Consider the following 17,208-nt stretch of genomic DNA (forward strand, 5'->3'; position numbering starts at 1 on the left):
TTATTATGCCAATAATAGGGTTGTGTTCAAATGTATATAATAAAACAAACAATATTTTCACTTTTTAAGCCAATTTTGTTATTGTCTAAATGCTTTATGATGCAATATGATGTAATGTATTTGAATTATCTGAAATATAATATTTATTAGGCCTATAAATAATATTTATAATTATTTTAAATTAACTTGATTTGGGGGCCTTTGTCAGTAAATATTGGCATGCTATTAATTGTGAACAATTCAATTTATTAATCGGCTCATCATGTAATTAATTCTGTTAAAAATGTTAATCGATTGACAGCCCTAGAAAAGATAAATAACTGTTATGAGGTCCATTACAATGTTGTAGTATGATATTTAAGATCGGGAAAAACAGTTTAAGGGTTTTCACACTTGAGTCCTCTTTAAAATAACCAAACTCAGACCCCTTTAAGGAGGCCAAAAAGTGGACAGAGTGAAATAAATGACACATGTACACATTTAATTACACGTTTACTGTAATTCCAAATGCTTTTTGTGATATTTGCAACGTAAACAATCATTTCTGACTTCTACATTATTAATAGGCATTTAGAAAAAAGTTTAGGACAAAATCTATTGATATTTCTCAGTTCGCACTGATAGTTTTGCATGAATACATCACTTCCGGTTGGGTGGTCACATACGGTCTAGTCGCACGAGTTGAAATATTTTAACACAGCCGAGGCTCAAATAGGATCCGAAAATATCATCTCCAGAGACAGTCGGAACCTCACGCAGGCCCCGTGCGACTCTCCATTGGAAATGAATGACTTCCGGTCTATCGTCTGTCGTACGCAGTGAAAAGGCAGCTTGAGACCTTGTAAGTGGGCTCAGATATTTTTGGTCCACTTTACCAGTTACGGGGTCCCAGTACTTTTTCCATTCACACTCTGTTTCATTTGTGGGACTAAGCCCACTTTAAAAAATATAGTATTTATTATAATCATTATGATTAGGGCTATATTTAATGTTAAAAGTACAAATAGCTCTACGTATTAACTTATAAGATAGTATAAACATGTTTAATGAATAAGCAGTATAAGAACGTGTCTATATTCAATAAAAGTTCATGTATTGATCTTTGGCATCAATATGTAATTCTGTATTATTACATATTTTTTTATTCATTAAAAGAGAAAAGTAATGCAACTGAACTGAATACATTGTATTTTTATATAAGAAATACTGGATTTAAAGGCAAAATTAAATCATGGTAGATTAGATTTATTAACGCAAACAATAAGATTAATCACAATTTATGCTTAATCTACTAACAGCCTCGGTTTACTTTGATTCATAGAACACAACAAATATTCCCGTCGTAATTTCTTAACTTTCATGCGGCTTTCAATGCGTCCGGTTAAACCCTCGAATCTTAATTTGCACAGAACACTAAAGAAAGACCTTTGAGTTAGCTTCGTGTGCAGTTTACAATAGTTTTTAATATGCTTCTCTCTCTGTCATATCCATAGAAACAAAGCAAGCGGCTTGTCGCTTCTCTCCCGTGCTCGCGTTGTCATTTCCTGAGTACGGGAACCTGTTAGGTCCAAAAATGTTTGACATTACGTGAATGGGAAAATCAAGTGAGCCCGGAGCGCTTTTTGTTCACAATGCACGTTATTAGCGAACCGAACCAAATGCTGCAAGCGAACCGTACTCAGACCACCTCCCGAGATGGTCTCGGCTTGGTTCACTTTTAAGGGGTCTGAGATCGTTTGGAGCGTTCACATATGGGCCAAAAATCCCTCGAACTGCGCTCAGACCCCTGAAACGGACCAAGTGTAAAAACACCCAAAGAATCTGATTCAAAAACCCATATATGTTGATCAGTAATCTGAATGTTTCTAATGAAATTGTATTTATTTATTTTATTTTCTGGCACAAATGGCACCGCTTCCTAAAATAGGCTTATTATCTGCTTACTATCTAGCATTTCTGGATTCTTGACAGTAAATAATTTAGTCATCTTGCATTTCTGGTCAATTTGAAAAGATTTCCCAGTCTTACCAGGTAGTCATCTGGTTTAATCCCAAAGAGCTCTCTAAAGTAACGGAAGGCCAGAGGGGCATACGTTTTAAAGCGAAAGTCAGGGTAGCGGTGAGCTGGAGTCATATTACTGCCTTCACTGAAAGATAAAAGACACAAATATTCAAAACCTGTTACGTAAGTGATTGCATCACAATGTTTGAATGAGCAACTGTACATTACCATTCATTTAAATAAGACAACTGTCAAGTATGCCACAACACAGTACATGGACCATAAATACCTGGGGAGAAAGACACTCTCAACAACGTAGAAGTCTTGCATGAGAACATCTCTGTCTGGTTTGGAGGTCAGATTGCCGACAGTGTAGCCAATGCCGAGCTGGATGGCTCCCCTCAAAGCTTCTGCTGTGGGCTACAGACAAACACATACATAAAACTGATATAAAAGAGGCTTCAGATCATGGCCAGAAAAAAACAGACGGATTGGTGTTTCTTCCAACATGGTCACACGGTATGTCATCATGCTGCTTTCGAATGCTCCAGTACTCTGACATCGGCCCCATTATGCCAAGTTATTGGCAAGCGCCATCTCCCATCAAACATTTTTGCAATGGCTTATACTGTACATTCACCTTCTCCTGTGGTGCGACTGGAAGTGCGTTGCATCAACCAGGATGTAATCACTTTCACATAATTAGTTACAAGCATGATTTAGAGGTTGTCATTTTTTCCCGTCCAAGATTACATTTTACTCCACTGACGGTTAGGTATGGAATTGTGGTTTGTGGGTAGATATAATAAAATATGCATTCCTCTTCACTGTTTTACATCATTTACAGCTAAAAACAACTAGTTCAACAACACTTCCCACTTCTAGGGGCCACTAGGGGCAGTGTTTGAATTTCAGTACGCACAGACCGAGTTTAGTTCAAGAAAAGTCAATCTACTGTTTCTGAATTCATTGTGAGATCAGTCTGGTTTCTTCAACAATGGGCACTTTTGTCCCTGTGGATTTTTGAAAATACACACTTTTCAGACTCTCACTGGTTTATTTAATTTGTCTACTAACAATGTTCAGTAGTGTATTTACATGCATCACAGAAGCATTATGCGATTTTTGTCTTTTTTTTTTTTTTTTTTTGAATGTCATGAACATTTCCACCACATCTCAAATTCAGTATTGTTGAGAATTCTAGAAATGATGTTGATGGAAATGAAATTTTTAACATTTTTGTAATAAATTGGCCAATTCATTTGTCTTGCTAAGGCTAATTTCATAGCTAGCATTTTATAAATCCTAAATTAACACGATCAATTTTCATACTTTTTGCATAATTTGACAAAAAGTGCAGCTGAATTGGAAATTATGCCCAATTTTCTTCATTTATCAAGATTTTTCGAAAGTACACTATGGGGGAAAATGGTTTGGTGTGATGGAAATCATAAATTAACAGCTGTTAGATTCTAACAATTCGGTCAGAGACCTCTGTCAGTCATATTCCTAATGAAGGTCTCAAAATGTTGATTAATAAAGATTTGCATAAAGATTTGCAAGCTATTTGCAGTGAGCAGGGTTTTAATGTGAATTTATGTGATCTCACAAAAGGACAGAGTTGAAATTTGTAGTTTAAAATCAACTGCTATTTATAGTTGAAGAAACACTCATATACTGACACGTACAGGAAGAGGATCTGTCATCATGCAGAGATAATGGTCACTATTATCAGTACTACAAACACACATGGGAGGAAGTTGAGGACAGGGAAGTCACAGTGTATAATCGGCTTGGTCACACATTTTCAAGAAGCCCTTACTTAACAGCAATGTGTCACAATGCGAGCTGATAAATGTTTTTTTGGGTTTTTTATGTTCTCCTTGTGGCCATGGTTAACCGAATGTACAACCCCAATTCCGAAAAAGTTGGGACAGTATGAGAAATGCTAATAAAAACAGAAAGGAGTGATTTGTAAATTATATTCACCCTTTGGTATATTGAAATCACTACAACTATACATTATATGATGTTATACCTCATGAATTTAATTGTTTACAATTTTTTTTACAGTAATTTCAAATCAGATGATTGGAACGCGCTCCAAAAAAGTTGGGACAGTTGAGTGTTTACCACTGTGAAACATCAGCATTTCTTCTGATAACACTTATTAAGCATTTGGGCACTGAAGACACAAGTTTGTTAAGTTTAGAAAGTGGAATTTCCCCCCATTCATCCATTATGCAGGTTCACAGGCTCTTCAGCTGCACAATTGTACAGGGTCTTCGTTGCCATCTAATGCGCTTCATAATGCACCACGCATTCTCAATTGGAGACAGGTCAGGACTGCAGGCAGGCCAATCTAGCACCCACACTCTCCGCTTACACAGCCATGCACTTGTAATCCGGGCAGTATGTGGTTTGAAGTTGTCCTGCTGGAAAATGCAGGGATGGCAGTATATGTTGCTCCAAAATTTTTACATATCTGTCTGCATTAATGGTGCCCTCACAGATGTGCGAGCTACCCATGCCATGGGCACTGACACACCCCTGGCCCATACAAACACTGGATTTTGGACCTGACGCTGATAACAGCTTGGATGGTCCTTTTTCTCTTTGGCCCGAATAACACGACAGCTGTGTTTACAAAAACTTTTTGAAATGTGGACTCTTTAGACCAAAAAACACAGTTCCACTGTTCTACTTTCCATCTAAGATGAGACCGAGCCCAGAGAAGTCGGCAGCACTTCTTTTGCATCTGTGGATGCAGCAGCAAATGGTGCTGACTAACAAAGGTTTACTAAAGTAATCCCAAACCCATGTTCATGATATCTTTTACAGATGATTGATGTTTTATCAGACGGTGATGTCTGAGGGATCAGAGATCACACGCATTCAGAAGTGGTTTTCATCTTGCCCTTTACGCACCGAGATTTGACCACATTCCTTGAATCTTATAACTATATTGTGCACTGTAGAGGGTGAAATGCCCAAAATCCTTCCAATTTGTCTTTGAGGAACATTGTTCTCAAAGTTCTGGATTATTTGCTAAAGCATCTGTTGGCAAGTCTTGAACGATCTTTGCTCTTGAAGGACTAGGCTGTTTTTGGTGGCTCCTTATACAGTATACAGTATTATGACACATTTACCTCACTTGTTTCACATCTCCTGTTTCACATTGCCTTGTTATTTCAACTTGTCAAATTGTTATTAGTCTTAAATTGCCCCTGCCTCAACTTTTTTGGAGCATGTTGCAATCATCTGATTTGAAATTACTGTACATTAAAAAAAATAATTAAAAATTAAAAATAAAAATCACAAGGTAAAACATCATATTATGTGTAATTGTGGTGCTTTCAATATAGCAAAGGGTGAATATAATTTACAAATCACTCCTTTTTGTTTTTATTAGCATTTTTCATACTGTCCCAACTTTTTCGGAAATGGGGTTGTAGATTACTGGTTAGGCAAGTATAACTATTACTATTGTACATACTTTAATACTAACCCTAAGTATTAAACTTTGGACCTACTGTATTGTGCCATGGAAATTAATGACACCTCAAATTGTGTGGCTTGTTACTTTTCTAAGCGATCAGCCTTATGAAAAATCCCAGAAAAATCCCATGGACTAACACTGAAGGAGGGACTCTTGCCATATATAGAGACCAGAATGTCATAGAGATTTAGAGATGGGCTAATGCTACCAAATACACATACTACTTTATTTCATAAAATATTTAATTGTTTCACATTACAGCATAACAATAACAATGATTTTTTTTTTTTTTTTTTTTTTTTTTGGCACTACAGTAAAGAGAATTTGAGGAGAAATGTGCTTAATTGCCATAAAAATAATGTGACAATGCACAAAATCTTAATGGTCTAAAAAGTTTGGGTGAACTGTGACCTGGACATGTTCTTGACAAGCTTGGTGAGATTTTGCCATCAGTATTTTTTATTTTATTTAATACAGTACACACTTTTGTCTTTTTTCTTTTATTCCTATTTTTCCTGCTCTCTTTTACTGCTGCTGTTTATATCCCACAAATGACAAAAATCTCGCTAAACCTAAGCTATTTCTGTGGGCAAACATCCACAATGATCCGCTAATATGATTATGGCCTCCTGTCCACAGTCCACATCACATGGCCCATGGCTACATTGTGGTTACCATTATATAACAACCTTTATGAAAACAGTATTTCAGACTGTAAGAATGACCAATCAGAGTGGAATATGCAGAAATCAAATCTGACTTAATCCCAAAAGAAGCCCCGGCATTGTGGCTCAGAAAAACATGTTGGGTTGAGCAGAAATAATCTACAGCATAGGCCTAGAAACAGTGAGGGTTGAATCATAGAACCACAGGACAGGCTGAAGCATAAGACAGAAAAAGCACAAACGAGATCTTTGTCATATCTCAGACAGCAATAAGATTAAATGCAGACATTTGAAAGAGCAATTAAATTTATATGTAAAGAGGGCCTCTTTCCTAATAACGACTGATCTTCACAGTTGAGAACGTTTTCTACAAGTGATTTTAAGAACATCTGTTATTTTTAATGTGCATTTCTCTAAACTGTACTTACAGTAACACGAACATGCAATGACTCACTTTAACTGCTACTTAAGAGTCTCTGTCCATGTGTGAAGTGCTGAAATGTGACTGTATTATGCTGTTCATCATGGTAACTTAATTGAAGTCATTGAGGTCTCACTGGAAATGTTTAAGGAAATGTTCTTAAATATTCAACCGATTTAACTACATAATTACAAATTCTTCTGCAATAATTTTGTGCTCAAATATCTTTCATCAGGTCCGCATTTGTAACATTTTGATTTTAAAAACTGCTCTTTGGGTCGTGGTGAAAGCTTCCAGGATCAATGAAGACAGTGGAGGCCCTGTGTATGGTCCTGCTAATCACAAGCACTGATTGAATATTATGAGGATCAACATGTTTTTGAGGATTGCAAAATAAGGAGATATGTGGAAGATGTGCTTTAGTGAATTTCACCAATCAAAGGGAGTTCTGCTCTTTACTCCCAAAAGTGATAACGGTACCAACAATACTACACAACATGTGCTGTGCTACACAATGTGTGGTGCAAGCAAGAGTGCTGCCCTTGGGTGTCGGAGAGGAAGAGGATACAATGATGAGCCTAATTATTATTATTAGCCTTGTCGCTTAAGATAAAATAAATAAAACATATCCTGATATTAAAGTCTCAGCACAAAGTGTAGCTATAGGTATTTAAATTGTATTACGTGTAATTTTGCGATGGTTTTGAAGGTGTCTGCATAACTTAATGTCCTTACAATGCTCTTAGCGCTGTACGTTTACTCCAGAGCACTCATAAATCTATAAGCATTTTCAAGTATTACTTCAGTAACGATAGCTTTGAGAAACAGGCCGCAAAACTAAGATGTATTTTAAGATGTATATATTCTCCGATCTACTTAGGCCTACGATGCAATTGGGAAACGAGGCCCAGGCTGATTAAATGGCAGATATTTGGCCATTTTGAGATCATCAGCCAGTAACTGTGCCAATAGGCCAATTAATAGAATAGTTCCAAAATTTAGCCGACATGTATTCAAATTGTCAAATATTTCATAGTACAGAATGTCTGCATTATATGGGCCAGAGGTTTTTAAACTGAGGTCAAATTTCTTGCAGAAGGGGGTGCTTAGAGGCCCGTGGAAAATTTAAAATAAAAAAAGTGTAAAAAAAACAATTTGATATTACCGAATTTGATGTTATTTGTGTTGCATTCGGCTTTCTAAAGACTGGTCAAAAATCATGATTAATCACGATTATTTTATTCTATTGATGGCCATATTTTTAAACCGTAAAAAAAAAAAATGCATATATTTTTGTGATTAAAAATTATTTTTAGAACCTTTAGCTTGCTCACATTGATATATGGTTGTATAGTGATACTTTCTGTAAAGCTACATTTGGAAAAAAAATGTAAAAAGCACTACACAAATACATAGAAATTTAAATGAAAATGTCTTTCTAGCAATAATGAAAGATGACATGAAGAGATGCACTGTAAACAGAGTATATATATATATATATATATTAATCATATCTTTTGGCTTCAGTGTAATAACTATATAAAAGTAAATAATTTAATTCAGTAGCAGTTCGCCCTGGGCGAAACCCGCTTCAAGACGCCCCCTCATGCCTCGTGCCGCCCCCCGCAAGATGCCGCCCTGGGCAACTGCCCATGTCGCCCATGCCTAAATCCGCCACTGATTTAATTTTGCGGTAACACTTTACAATAAGGTTCCATTTGTTAACAATAGTTAATGCATTAGGTATCATGGACAAACAAATAACAATATATTTTTTACACATTATTAATCTTAATGTTAGTTAATACAAATACTATTGTTCATTGCTAGCTGATGTTCATAGTGCTAAACTAATGTTTACAAGTACTAATTACAAATAACTTTAGATTTTAAAAAAGCATTCATATATGTTGAAATAGACATTAACTAAGATTATTAAATGCTGTAAAAGTATTATTCATTGTTATTTCATGTTAACTACTGCTAACAAATGGAACCTTATTGTAAAGTGTTACCAGTTTTGCTTAAATGTTTTTTCATAATATCATGCTTACTACTTTTCTCAAATAGTAAAAATGGGTCTTTGTACATGAATATATATATATATATATATATATATATATATATATATATATATATATATATATATACATATATATATATATATATATATATTTTTTTTTTTTTTTAAGAAAGGGGGGTCCCTCGCAAAGATATCATCATATTTGGTGGTCCTTATCAGATAGTTTAAAAACCTCTGATATAGGCCACTGGCCACCCTGCTCTCTAGATATCCGCCATTAAAACCCCATATTGGTTGACCATTGGTCAAACCACTCAATCACAACTTTCTAATAAAACTGTAAGTGTTACTGAAAAGAAAACTCAGCTGACAGTTATATATTTATATTTTTAAAGCTTTGTCAAACTTATTTAGTCAAATTTAGCTCATTGTCATACTACCCACATATATTATAAAGCAGAATAAAATACCGGGTCTAACGTGCTACATACAGACATGACAATAAACAATTGTAAACTCTCATTGGGGAAAAGCATTTGCGCCATTCTAAACAGAAAACACTCAAAAAAATCACAATAATAAACAATAAACACTTGAGACAGTGGGGGTCAAGATACATATACTCAAGCACAGTAGTAAAGTTACGAATGAAAAGTGACAGGTAAACGAAAATATCATTGTATACTATAATTCACACACCTTTTTGTGGTCTTTGCTGGCAGTTTTTTGAGGTCTTCCACCTCTGGTCTCGTCTGACGTTGAAGTCATCTATTTAAAGTAAACGTGCAAAAAAATATGCAAACATTGCAACACTTAGAATCATAATAAACAATCAAAATTTAGTTTCTCTAAGCCACAAAATGACAAGAATAACTTGAACTTTACAGTACTATTAAAATACGATTACGTTTAAAGGCATGTGGCTTCATTTGTTGAAGAGTGCACTTTGCATCAAACAGGAAATGAGGAAGTATGATCTTCCTGTTCTCAGTAAAGTTTGATGCTGCTGATGCAAGAGATGCAATTGTAATGCAGCTCATCAGAAATGCTAATTTATTTATTTTTCCCGACAAGATTGTTTACACACATTTACCTATATAATGCAGCATATGCAGAATAATGTCATACAATTTAGAGAAGTTGCAATTCTGCTTTTTGACAGGAAGTTGGTAACAAAGAAAGAAAGGAAAAACCTTTAAAACCTGCACCGCTTTTCCTCTTCATACCGCAGTGCTTAAACCAAACAAAACCATCAATAGCTTCAAGGCCCAATAAAAGCTATTTGTTTGTTTTTATAGGTGAATCTCATGAAAAAATTCCAGGATGTTTTACTTTTAAGTTTAAGTTTTTTTTTTTTTTCTTCAGTATTCTCAATAATGAAACTCATTAGATTCTCATTACTGCAATGCAGTATTTTCTATATATATTTTATATACTTTGCATCAGCAAAATGTGGTCCTAAAATATGTTGAATTTTCTTTATGCAAAATATAATGTTTTATTTTTCTTTTGATTTTGTGGTGAAATATAACCCAGATGTATTCTTGACAGTTTTTCTGAGAGCCACCCATATGTTTGACTGTATATACAGTACCATTGTAAGAGTCTTTTGTGTTCCTTCAAACTTTTTGTAGCATATTCCTTACCTTGTAAACTGCTCTGCTGTTCATTAGACGTTAAATCCACTGCATATCCAGATGAAACTGACCCCAGGCGTCTACAGGAAGAATAAATAGAACACGAGTAGGTGTCCAAGAACTGTCACTGATAGATACTGAAAGTGAAACACTCTTGCATGTGCACAGGCAAAGGAAATACTGAAAGTAAACAAAGATATATGTTTATGAGGTTGAAGAAAGGTGTTAAGAGATACCTATAAGCTGTTCATACACACATAAAACACATGTTAAGTTTTGTTCTAGTAAGGAAATGTGGCTCAGTTATTCTAGAAATTTCCAAACACATGCCCACACATCAAAGAACATTATAAAACAGACTCTGCAAGATATTCAAATTTAATGGGCGATGTACGCAGCCTAATTCCCTTGAATAAACTAATGACAGGACAACTAAACAAATGTGTTTCTGTCCTACATCTCATTTCTCTTTCAAAGTGGGACCGCTTTAAGGGAATGTACCAAGTAATATACAAATTAGGCTCTATTGTCATCCACCATCAAAGTAACTAGAAGTTTTATCCACCTAAGAGAGAAGTTCACTTGTACAGTTTAACTGGACGGAGAGGCTTTGATGTCAACTACTAAAAATATGGAAATTGTTTTCTCTTACAGTATCTTTTAGGAGCTACTTTCTATCACTGGTACACGATTTTCTCCCTCTATCCTAATGTCAACTGATGTTTAAAGCTTCTCTGTTGACATCAGTGAAACTCAGGAGCCCATATTTGGCAGTCTATTCAGCTAACAGAAATGAGAAATGGGTTGTACATACCTCAGCTGCAGTAACTGTTACAAACTGAAATGCCAGCTGCAAGGCAAAAAATGCCTTAAAGTTCTTCTTGTACTGTACTAACTGGTTCCTCACAGTAAATTCTAATACCAAAGAAGGCGGATTTGCAACAATTAATCATGAAATCTTTCCTAAGACGGCCTGTTCCTTAATGTCCCTGCCCACAAAATAAACAAACATTTGCAGCGAAGTACGTAAGAGTCCTGAGTCTTGAGGCATAGTCACGAAGGTAAGAAGGATATTGCTTAAGGCGCTATTGTATTCAAGGATTTGCTAATTTGGGTATAAAGGTCTGTGCTAGCAATGTGGGTGATTGGATACAAAGAGCACAAAGTTCTGAAAGTTATAAAAACAGTTAAATGTTTTTATGACCACCTTTAAAGCACAATTTACATGGTTTGGGATTGAAATCGGGATTCTAAATTACAAAAGCTCCAATGTGGATATAGGAAACACTCGTAAAAAAATTGTTTAAAAATCCAATTATTCTTGGATAAGAGTATAAATCAGTCAAACTATAAGCTGTAAAGTGAATATCTGACACATACAAAGTTGTAAATAGAATCACTTTAGCCATAAAAATATAATGTAATGTTACGGCATATATCAACAAACTTTGTGGTGTTTGCTAAGGCAAACATCACTATTACTATTGCTCATATTTGGGTTAGAGATTTGAACAATCCCTTAACTCTAAATATAAAAATTTGGTGTGTACCTCATCCTGCACCATTTGTGCTATAGACACGACTGAACCCTCAAATCGTACGGCTTGTTGAGAAGAGGTGTGCTATTATTACTTTTCAAAGGAATTTGAATTTTTGACTGGCAGATGAAAAAACAGGTAAAAAGTAAAATTAAATAAAATAAAACCCATAGACTTACACTAAAGGAGTCTTCTCACCCTGAGTCACATAAAGGAACGAGAATATCATAGAGACTTGGACATGGGCTCTAATGACTTGGCATTAACTCCTTAGCAACCACCTACAGTAGCAATGCTCTAGCAACCACCCAGAACACCCTAGCATCCACCTAGCAATGCCCTGGACTAGCAACCTCCCAGAACACCCTAGCAACCCCCTAGCAACCATGCACAACACCATAATAACCACCTAGCAACACCCTAGCAACCATCCATAACACCCTAGCAATCCCCTAGAAATGCCCTAGCAACAATCCAGAACCCCTTTACAACTTTACAGTTCAAAAACACACATTTGGAAGAATTAATGTGCTTTAACAACAACACAGGCTTCAAATTTCTGCTCTTAAAGCTCTATTTCCCTAGCTCCAAAGACTTACATGGTAAATACAAAACTTTTTACATAATATTGTAAACAAAACAAAACAGAAAATAACAAATCAAACAAGACTAAACTGACAAAAGCTGTTGATTTTATAGAGCTTAAATTGTATTAAACCTGGAACATTCTTTTAAGAAGAAAGCAGTTTCTAGTTGGAGAACATCATAAACATTCTCATATCTTATATGTCATGGCAGCACACAACCTCATACGAATAATTTTCAGGTTGCGATGAGTCTTGCGATGAGAATTCAGTGCACAAAACACATTGAGGTCGACACAAACCATGTTTATCCCTGTTGTAAGTGAACCCATTTTTAATGTAGTCTGGGTCTTATTTTCTTGTCCCTTGCATAATTTTGGCATCTGCCTAATTTGATGAGCTTCTTTCAAGTGACAGATGAATTTGCACCAAAATACTGTACAGTTTAACACCCTAACATTGTGGTAGTGAGTTTTGCACAGACTAGTACACGATTCTAATATCCCTTTGGTTTTGCATAAACATTCACACAGCTTGTTGTATAAAGTTTTATACTTAAGTTAACGTGTCACAAGCTCTTAAGGGTGCTGTAAGGTCATCAACAAGTTGTTTCATAATGAGCAGGAACCAGTTGAGGATTAGACTATCTAAAGATCTAAATGTTGCTTTACACAACAGAAAACCAAAAGGGGCTCTTATGTAGACATGTAAGATCTGACACTAATATCTAAGTGTAACAAAGGTATGAGAGGCATATATTTACAATAAAGCATTTTTTTTCTCTCTGAAATCCACTTATAATGTTATAAGGGTAAAGTGCAAAAAACAGTTTTATTACTGTTTTTCAGTGTACCTTTGAAAATAAACAGATCATAAGTCCAGAACAAGTCATATTTTGCAGCTTAATTTCAATGAACGCTCTTTTTGGACTGGGGAGCAAGTTTTGATTTCTAAAAGTTTCAGTATGCTTTCATAGTGCATCAAACTCTTTTCTCTGAAAAGATCAAGGAAATGTTTATTTCTCATGATATGACCCCTTTAACTGTTCCCAAAATGTTTACTGTAATAATATGATTGTAGGTACTTTCGTCAATGTGACGTGGTCCAAGGCTTTCCCAGTTTAGCTTTCTCAACCCTTAATTCCATCTCCCATGACCCAGTGATTACATAACTGATCTAGAATGGAATGACTATAAACACAAGCTAATACATTATTTGGTATGGTTTGACAGCTTGAAAGTTTCTTAAAGGTTCACAAACTCACAACATATGTATTTAATATACTGTTAATAATGTTGACAAATTATACATCAGTTGCTCTGAGACCTGTGAAAGAGACGGCATGGCTGCAAAGACCGTGCTTATTGTGTACGCACACCAGAGCACCGGATCTTTCAATGCAGCTGCCAAAGATGCCCCTAAAGAAACAGGGCTGCAAAGTGCTCATGTCTGACCTGTATGCAATGTCATTCAAGGCCACAGCAACCGAGAAGGATATCACTGGATCTGTGAAGAATCCTGAGCATTTCCATTATGGAGAAGAGACCATGTTGGCCTGGCAGGAGGGTCAACTAGCTTCTGACATTGTTGAGGAACATAAGAAACTCAAAGAAGCTGACCTTTTATTTTTCAGTTTCCCATGTACTGGTTCTCCATTCCTGCCATCATGAAGGGCTGGATGGATCAGGTTCTTACACTTGGTTTTGCCTACACTCCAGAAAAGCTCTACAGTCAGGGCATCTGCAGGGATAAGAAGGCCATGTTGTCCTTCACCACAGGTTCTCATGAGTCCATGTTCAGCCTAATGGGATCAATGGAGACATGAATGTTACACTGTGGCCAGTTCAGAATGGTATCCTCTACTACTGCGGTTTCCAGGTCCTAACACCACAGATCTTTTGGGCACCCATGCACCTCTTTCCGTGAGAACCTGTTGGAAAGCTGGCGTACTCGTCTTCATGGTCTGCTGAGCGAGACTCCCCTTGCCTGCAGATAGCTTTAACACAGGCTTTCAGTTGAAGCCTGAAATCAAAAAGAAGCAGGCTGATTCTCTGTTTGGTCTCACTGTGGGTCACCACATGGAGAAACCTCTGCCACCCCACAACCAGATGAAAGCTGGTGTGTGAGACATGGCCACATGAGGGCGGCACTGCACCATCATGCGTTTAACAATCAAAGCTGATTCTGGGGCGGGGCATCAACAGGGGACATTAGCATCAACAGGTTTTAATGGGCAATACTTGCCTCCTTGCCTCTCTTTTTTTTTTTCCTTTGTCTGGGCATATTTCTTTATGACAAATAGCATGTATTGTGTTGACCATTAACATCAAAAATATTTGGAAATGTGCACTGTAAAAATATCCACACTGTCAAAACATTAAATTAAGTGGCTTTAATAAAGTCAAAAATATTATTATCTGTGGCTGAATCAACTTTATATATAAGAACACACCAAAAAAGGTTATCTGAAGGGCCAGATCAGGTAGAATCAGCTCTTTAACGTAACAACTGCATATTTCCCATTTTGCAGTGCATTGATAAAAAACCTTAATAACTAAAGTAAAAACTGGATGTTCCTTCTGGTGAGTGGGACTCGAGGGTATATTCCTGTTTTTCATACAGTGATCAAAGGTTTTGCCAAAAATGAGGATATTGGCAAGCCAAATCACAGGATGGCAGCATCAGCAGGGCTGAAATTTCCTCCAATCCAACAAAATACACAATAACTTAATTTTTTAAAGCTATCACACCACCATTACACATCTCACACCCAGCCAGGACTGAAACAATAGGTCTTTATCATCGAAGAGAGGTGTGGATTCAAGCATAAGGACTGTTTGCATTTGGTGTGGAGTGAGGGCAATGCAAATGACACATAACATAAAAACGGATTACATGACCCCACTCAGATCACATCTGTAAACATGGGGAACCTACAAAATAGCAAGAGTGTAAACAGGATACAGCAATGAATGAAAGCAAAAACACAACTAAAGGCTTCTGTTTAGTGGGTTGCTATGGCCTCTGTGATGCCATTTATTTCAATATGCAAATGTAAAGCACAATAATCACACCACACAGTAAATTTGCTTAATGTGATCAAGTAACTCTTTTCCGAACTGTCTTTTGTTTTGTTTTTTTGCACATTAAATGCAGTGAAATTCTGTATGTACTTCACAACTGTACAAATATGTCACCAGGTGACTCCTACAGTTTATGTTGATTGTTTGCCTTTGTATTTAATATTGGTAAAAGAAGCCTATATGGTTGACACATAACATGCCCATGAGCTTTTTATCACGACTTTAGGTTAAATTGTATATGAATGTGTAATGAAGTGTATATGAACCTGTATACAGACCTTGTAACTTGTCACTGTTGACTAATATCTTTCAGCCCAGTTAATTAGCTGATATTTGGGCCTTTCGAGATTATGCAGGTATCGGCTGATAACAATGCCTGATGATAATCAGAAGTGTTACTTTCCCTTGTGTCAGTTTTAAAATATACAGTACCAACAGCCTTCACAATGAAAAACAGCCTTTAAACGAATATTGTTTGAATAAGTAATAAATAGCCTATTAATTTCAGCATATTTGTGTATGTCTAATTTGCTGTTACTGTATATTATATTATATTGTATTATATTATATTACATTATATTACAACAGCTATCATAGCCTATTATATACTTACACTCTTAAAAATAAAAGGTTATTTATCAGCATGTATGGTTCCATTAAGAACCTTTAACATCTATGGATGCTATTTAACATCCTTCTCATTGCACAAAAGGTTCTTTAGACTGGAAAAAGGGTCTTCAAAATGGTTCTTTTAAGAACCTTTCACTGAAAGGTTCTTTGTGGAACCATTGGTTCTTGTATGGCATCGCTGAGATACACCCATTTTGGAACCTTGATTTTTAAGAGTGTATATCGGCATTACAAACAAACAAACAAACAAACAAACAAACCTGTAGGCCTAATTCCCAAAGTCTACTTTCGATGCAATATTCGTGTCACTTTATTATTTTATATGCATAACATGCTAATTATCTGAGGCTCCTGTGCAGCAGTGTTCAAGAGCGGTTTGAGGAAGTAAATGTTCGTCTACATTAAAACGACTTTCCCTGGGAACAAAGTGCAGCCTAGTTTAGTCATTAGGTTTTTAACAGTGCGAATATTATAAGGCTATATGACAAGATAATTGCATGTTGCGTCAATTTAAACTGTTAAACGCAATGAACAGAGTGTGTTTATTTTCAGTGATCATTAAACAGCTATGACTGTTACCATATATGAAATATATATATATATATATATATATATATATATATATATATATATATATATATATATATATATATACATTTACAAAGTTTGAAGAAATATTTAAAGAGAGATATAGAACTTACCGTCAGTGCTTTTCGTGAAAAAAGTGAAAGTAATAAATACACCTCAAAAAGTCACAGTCTGAGTTGTGTCTTAGTAACATTTGAGAGCGTGTTGCGCTTCAGATACAATTTGTCAAAACTCTCCGCCCACACGCACGCGCTCGAGCGCATGAAATGCGCGCACACTAGGCTACAAGAAGCGAGGTCTTTAGGGTTACCATCTGTTCTCATCATTTACACTAATTAGATGATTGTCAGCGGTATTACAGCTTTGAGATATTTAATTCCACAGTCAGGGATTAAGAACGGTTAGAAATAAAATAAAATCGTTTATAGCAAATTCACAATGCATACCAATAAAGCATGCATAGTAGACTACTTGCTGGCATTGTGGACAAATAAATATTCTGCACACTCAAAAAAAAAAAAAAAAAAAGAAAAAAGTTA

At 35.8% G+C, this 17,208-nt stretch overlaps 1 protein-coding gene and 1 pseudogene across 7 annotated transcripts in view; one reads left to right on the top strand and one right to left on the bottom strand.

The window, feature by feature from the left end:
• Nucleotides 1–16,912, bottom strand: part of LOC127432349 (phosphatidylinositol 4-phosphate 5-kinase type-1 beta-like) — a 29,220-nt gene extending 12,308 nt beyond the window's left edge. For 2 of the 7 annotated variants that reach the window (XM_051683308.1, XM_051683301.1), the window contains exons 1-5: nucleotides 13,988–14,136; nucleotides 10,256–10,326; nucleotides 9,309–9,377; nucleotides 2,291–2,421; nucleotides 2,029–2,146 (exon numbers count right to left, since the gene is read on the bottom strand). In XM_051683308.1, coding sequence (XP_051539268.1) covers nucleotides 2,029–2,146; nucleotides 2,291–2,421; nucleotides 9,309–9,377; nucleotides 10,256–10,279 — 342 coding nt within the window. In that variant the 5' untranslated portion in view covers nucleotides 10,280–10,326; nucleotides 13,988–14,136. The other 5 variants (XM_051683304.1, XM_051683306.1, XM_051683303.1 and 2 more) reach the window with 5 other exon arrangements.
• On the top strand, nucleotides 13,711–14,494 carry LOC127432656 (NAD(P)H dehydrogenase [quinone] 1-like; annotated as a pseudogene).
• Nucleotides 16,913–17,208: the final 296 nt, after the last annotated feature.

The sequence above is a fragment of the Myxocyprinus asiaticus genome, chromosome 42 (assembly GCF_019703515.2).
Source record: "Myxocyprinus asiaticus isolate MX2 ecotype Aquarium Trade chromosome 42, UBuf_Myxa_2, whole genome shotgun sequence".
Taxonomy (NCBI): domain Eukaryota; kingdom Metazoa; phylum Chordata; class Actinopteri; order Cypriniformes; family Catostomidae; genus Myxocyprinus; species Myxocyprinus asiaticus.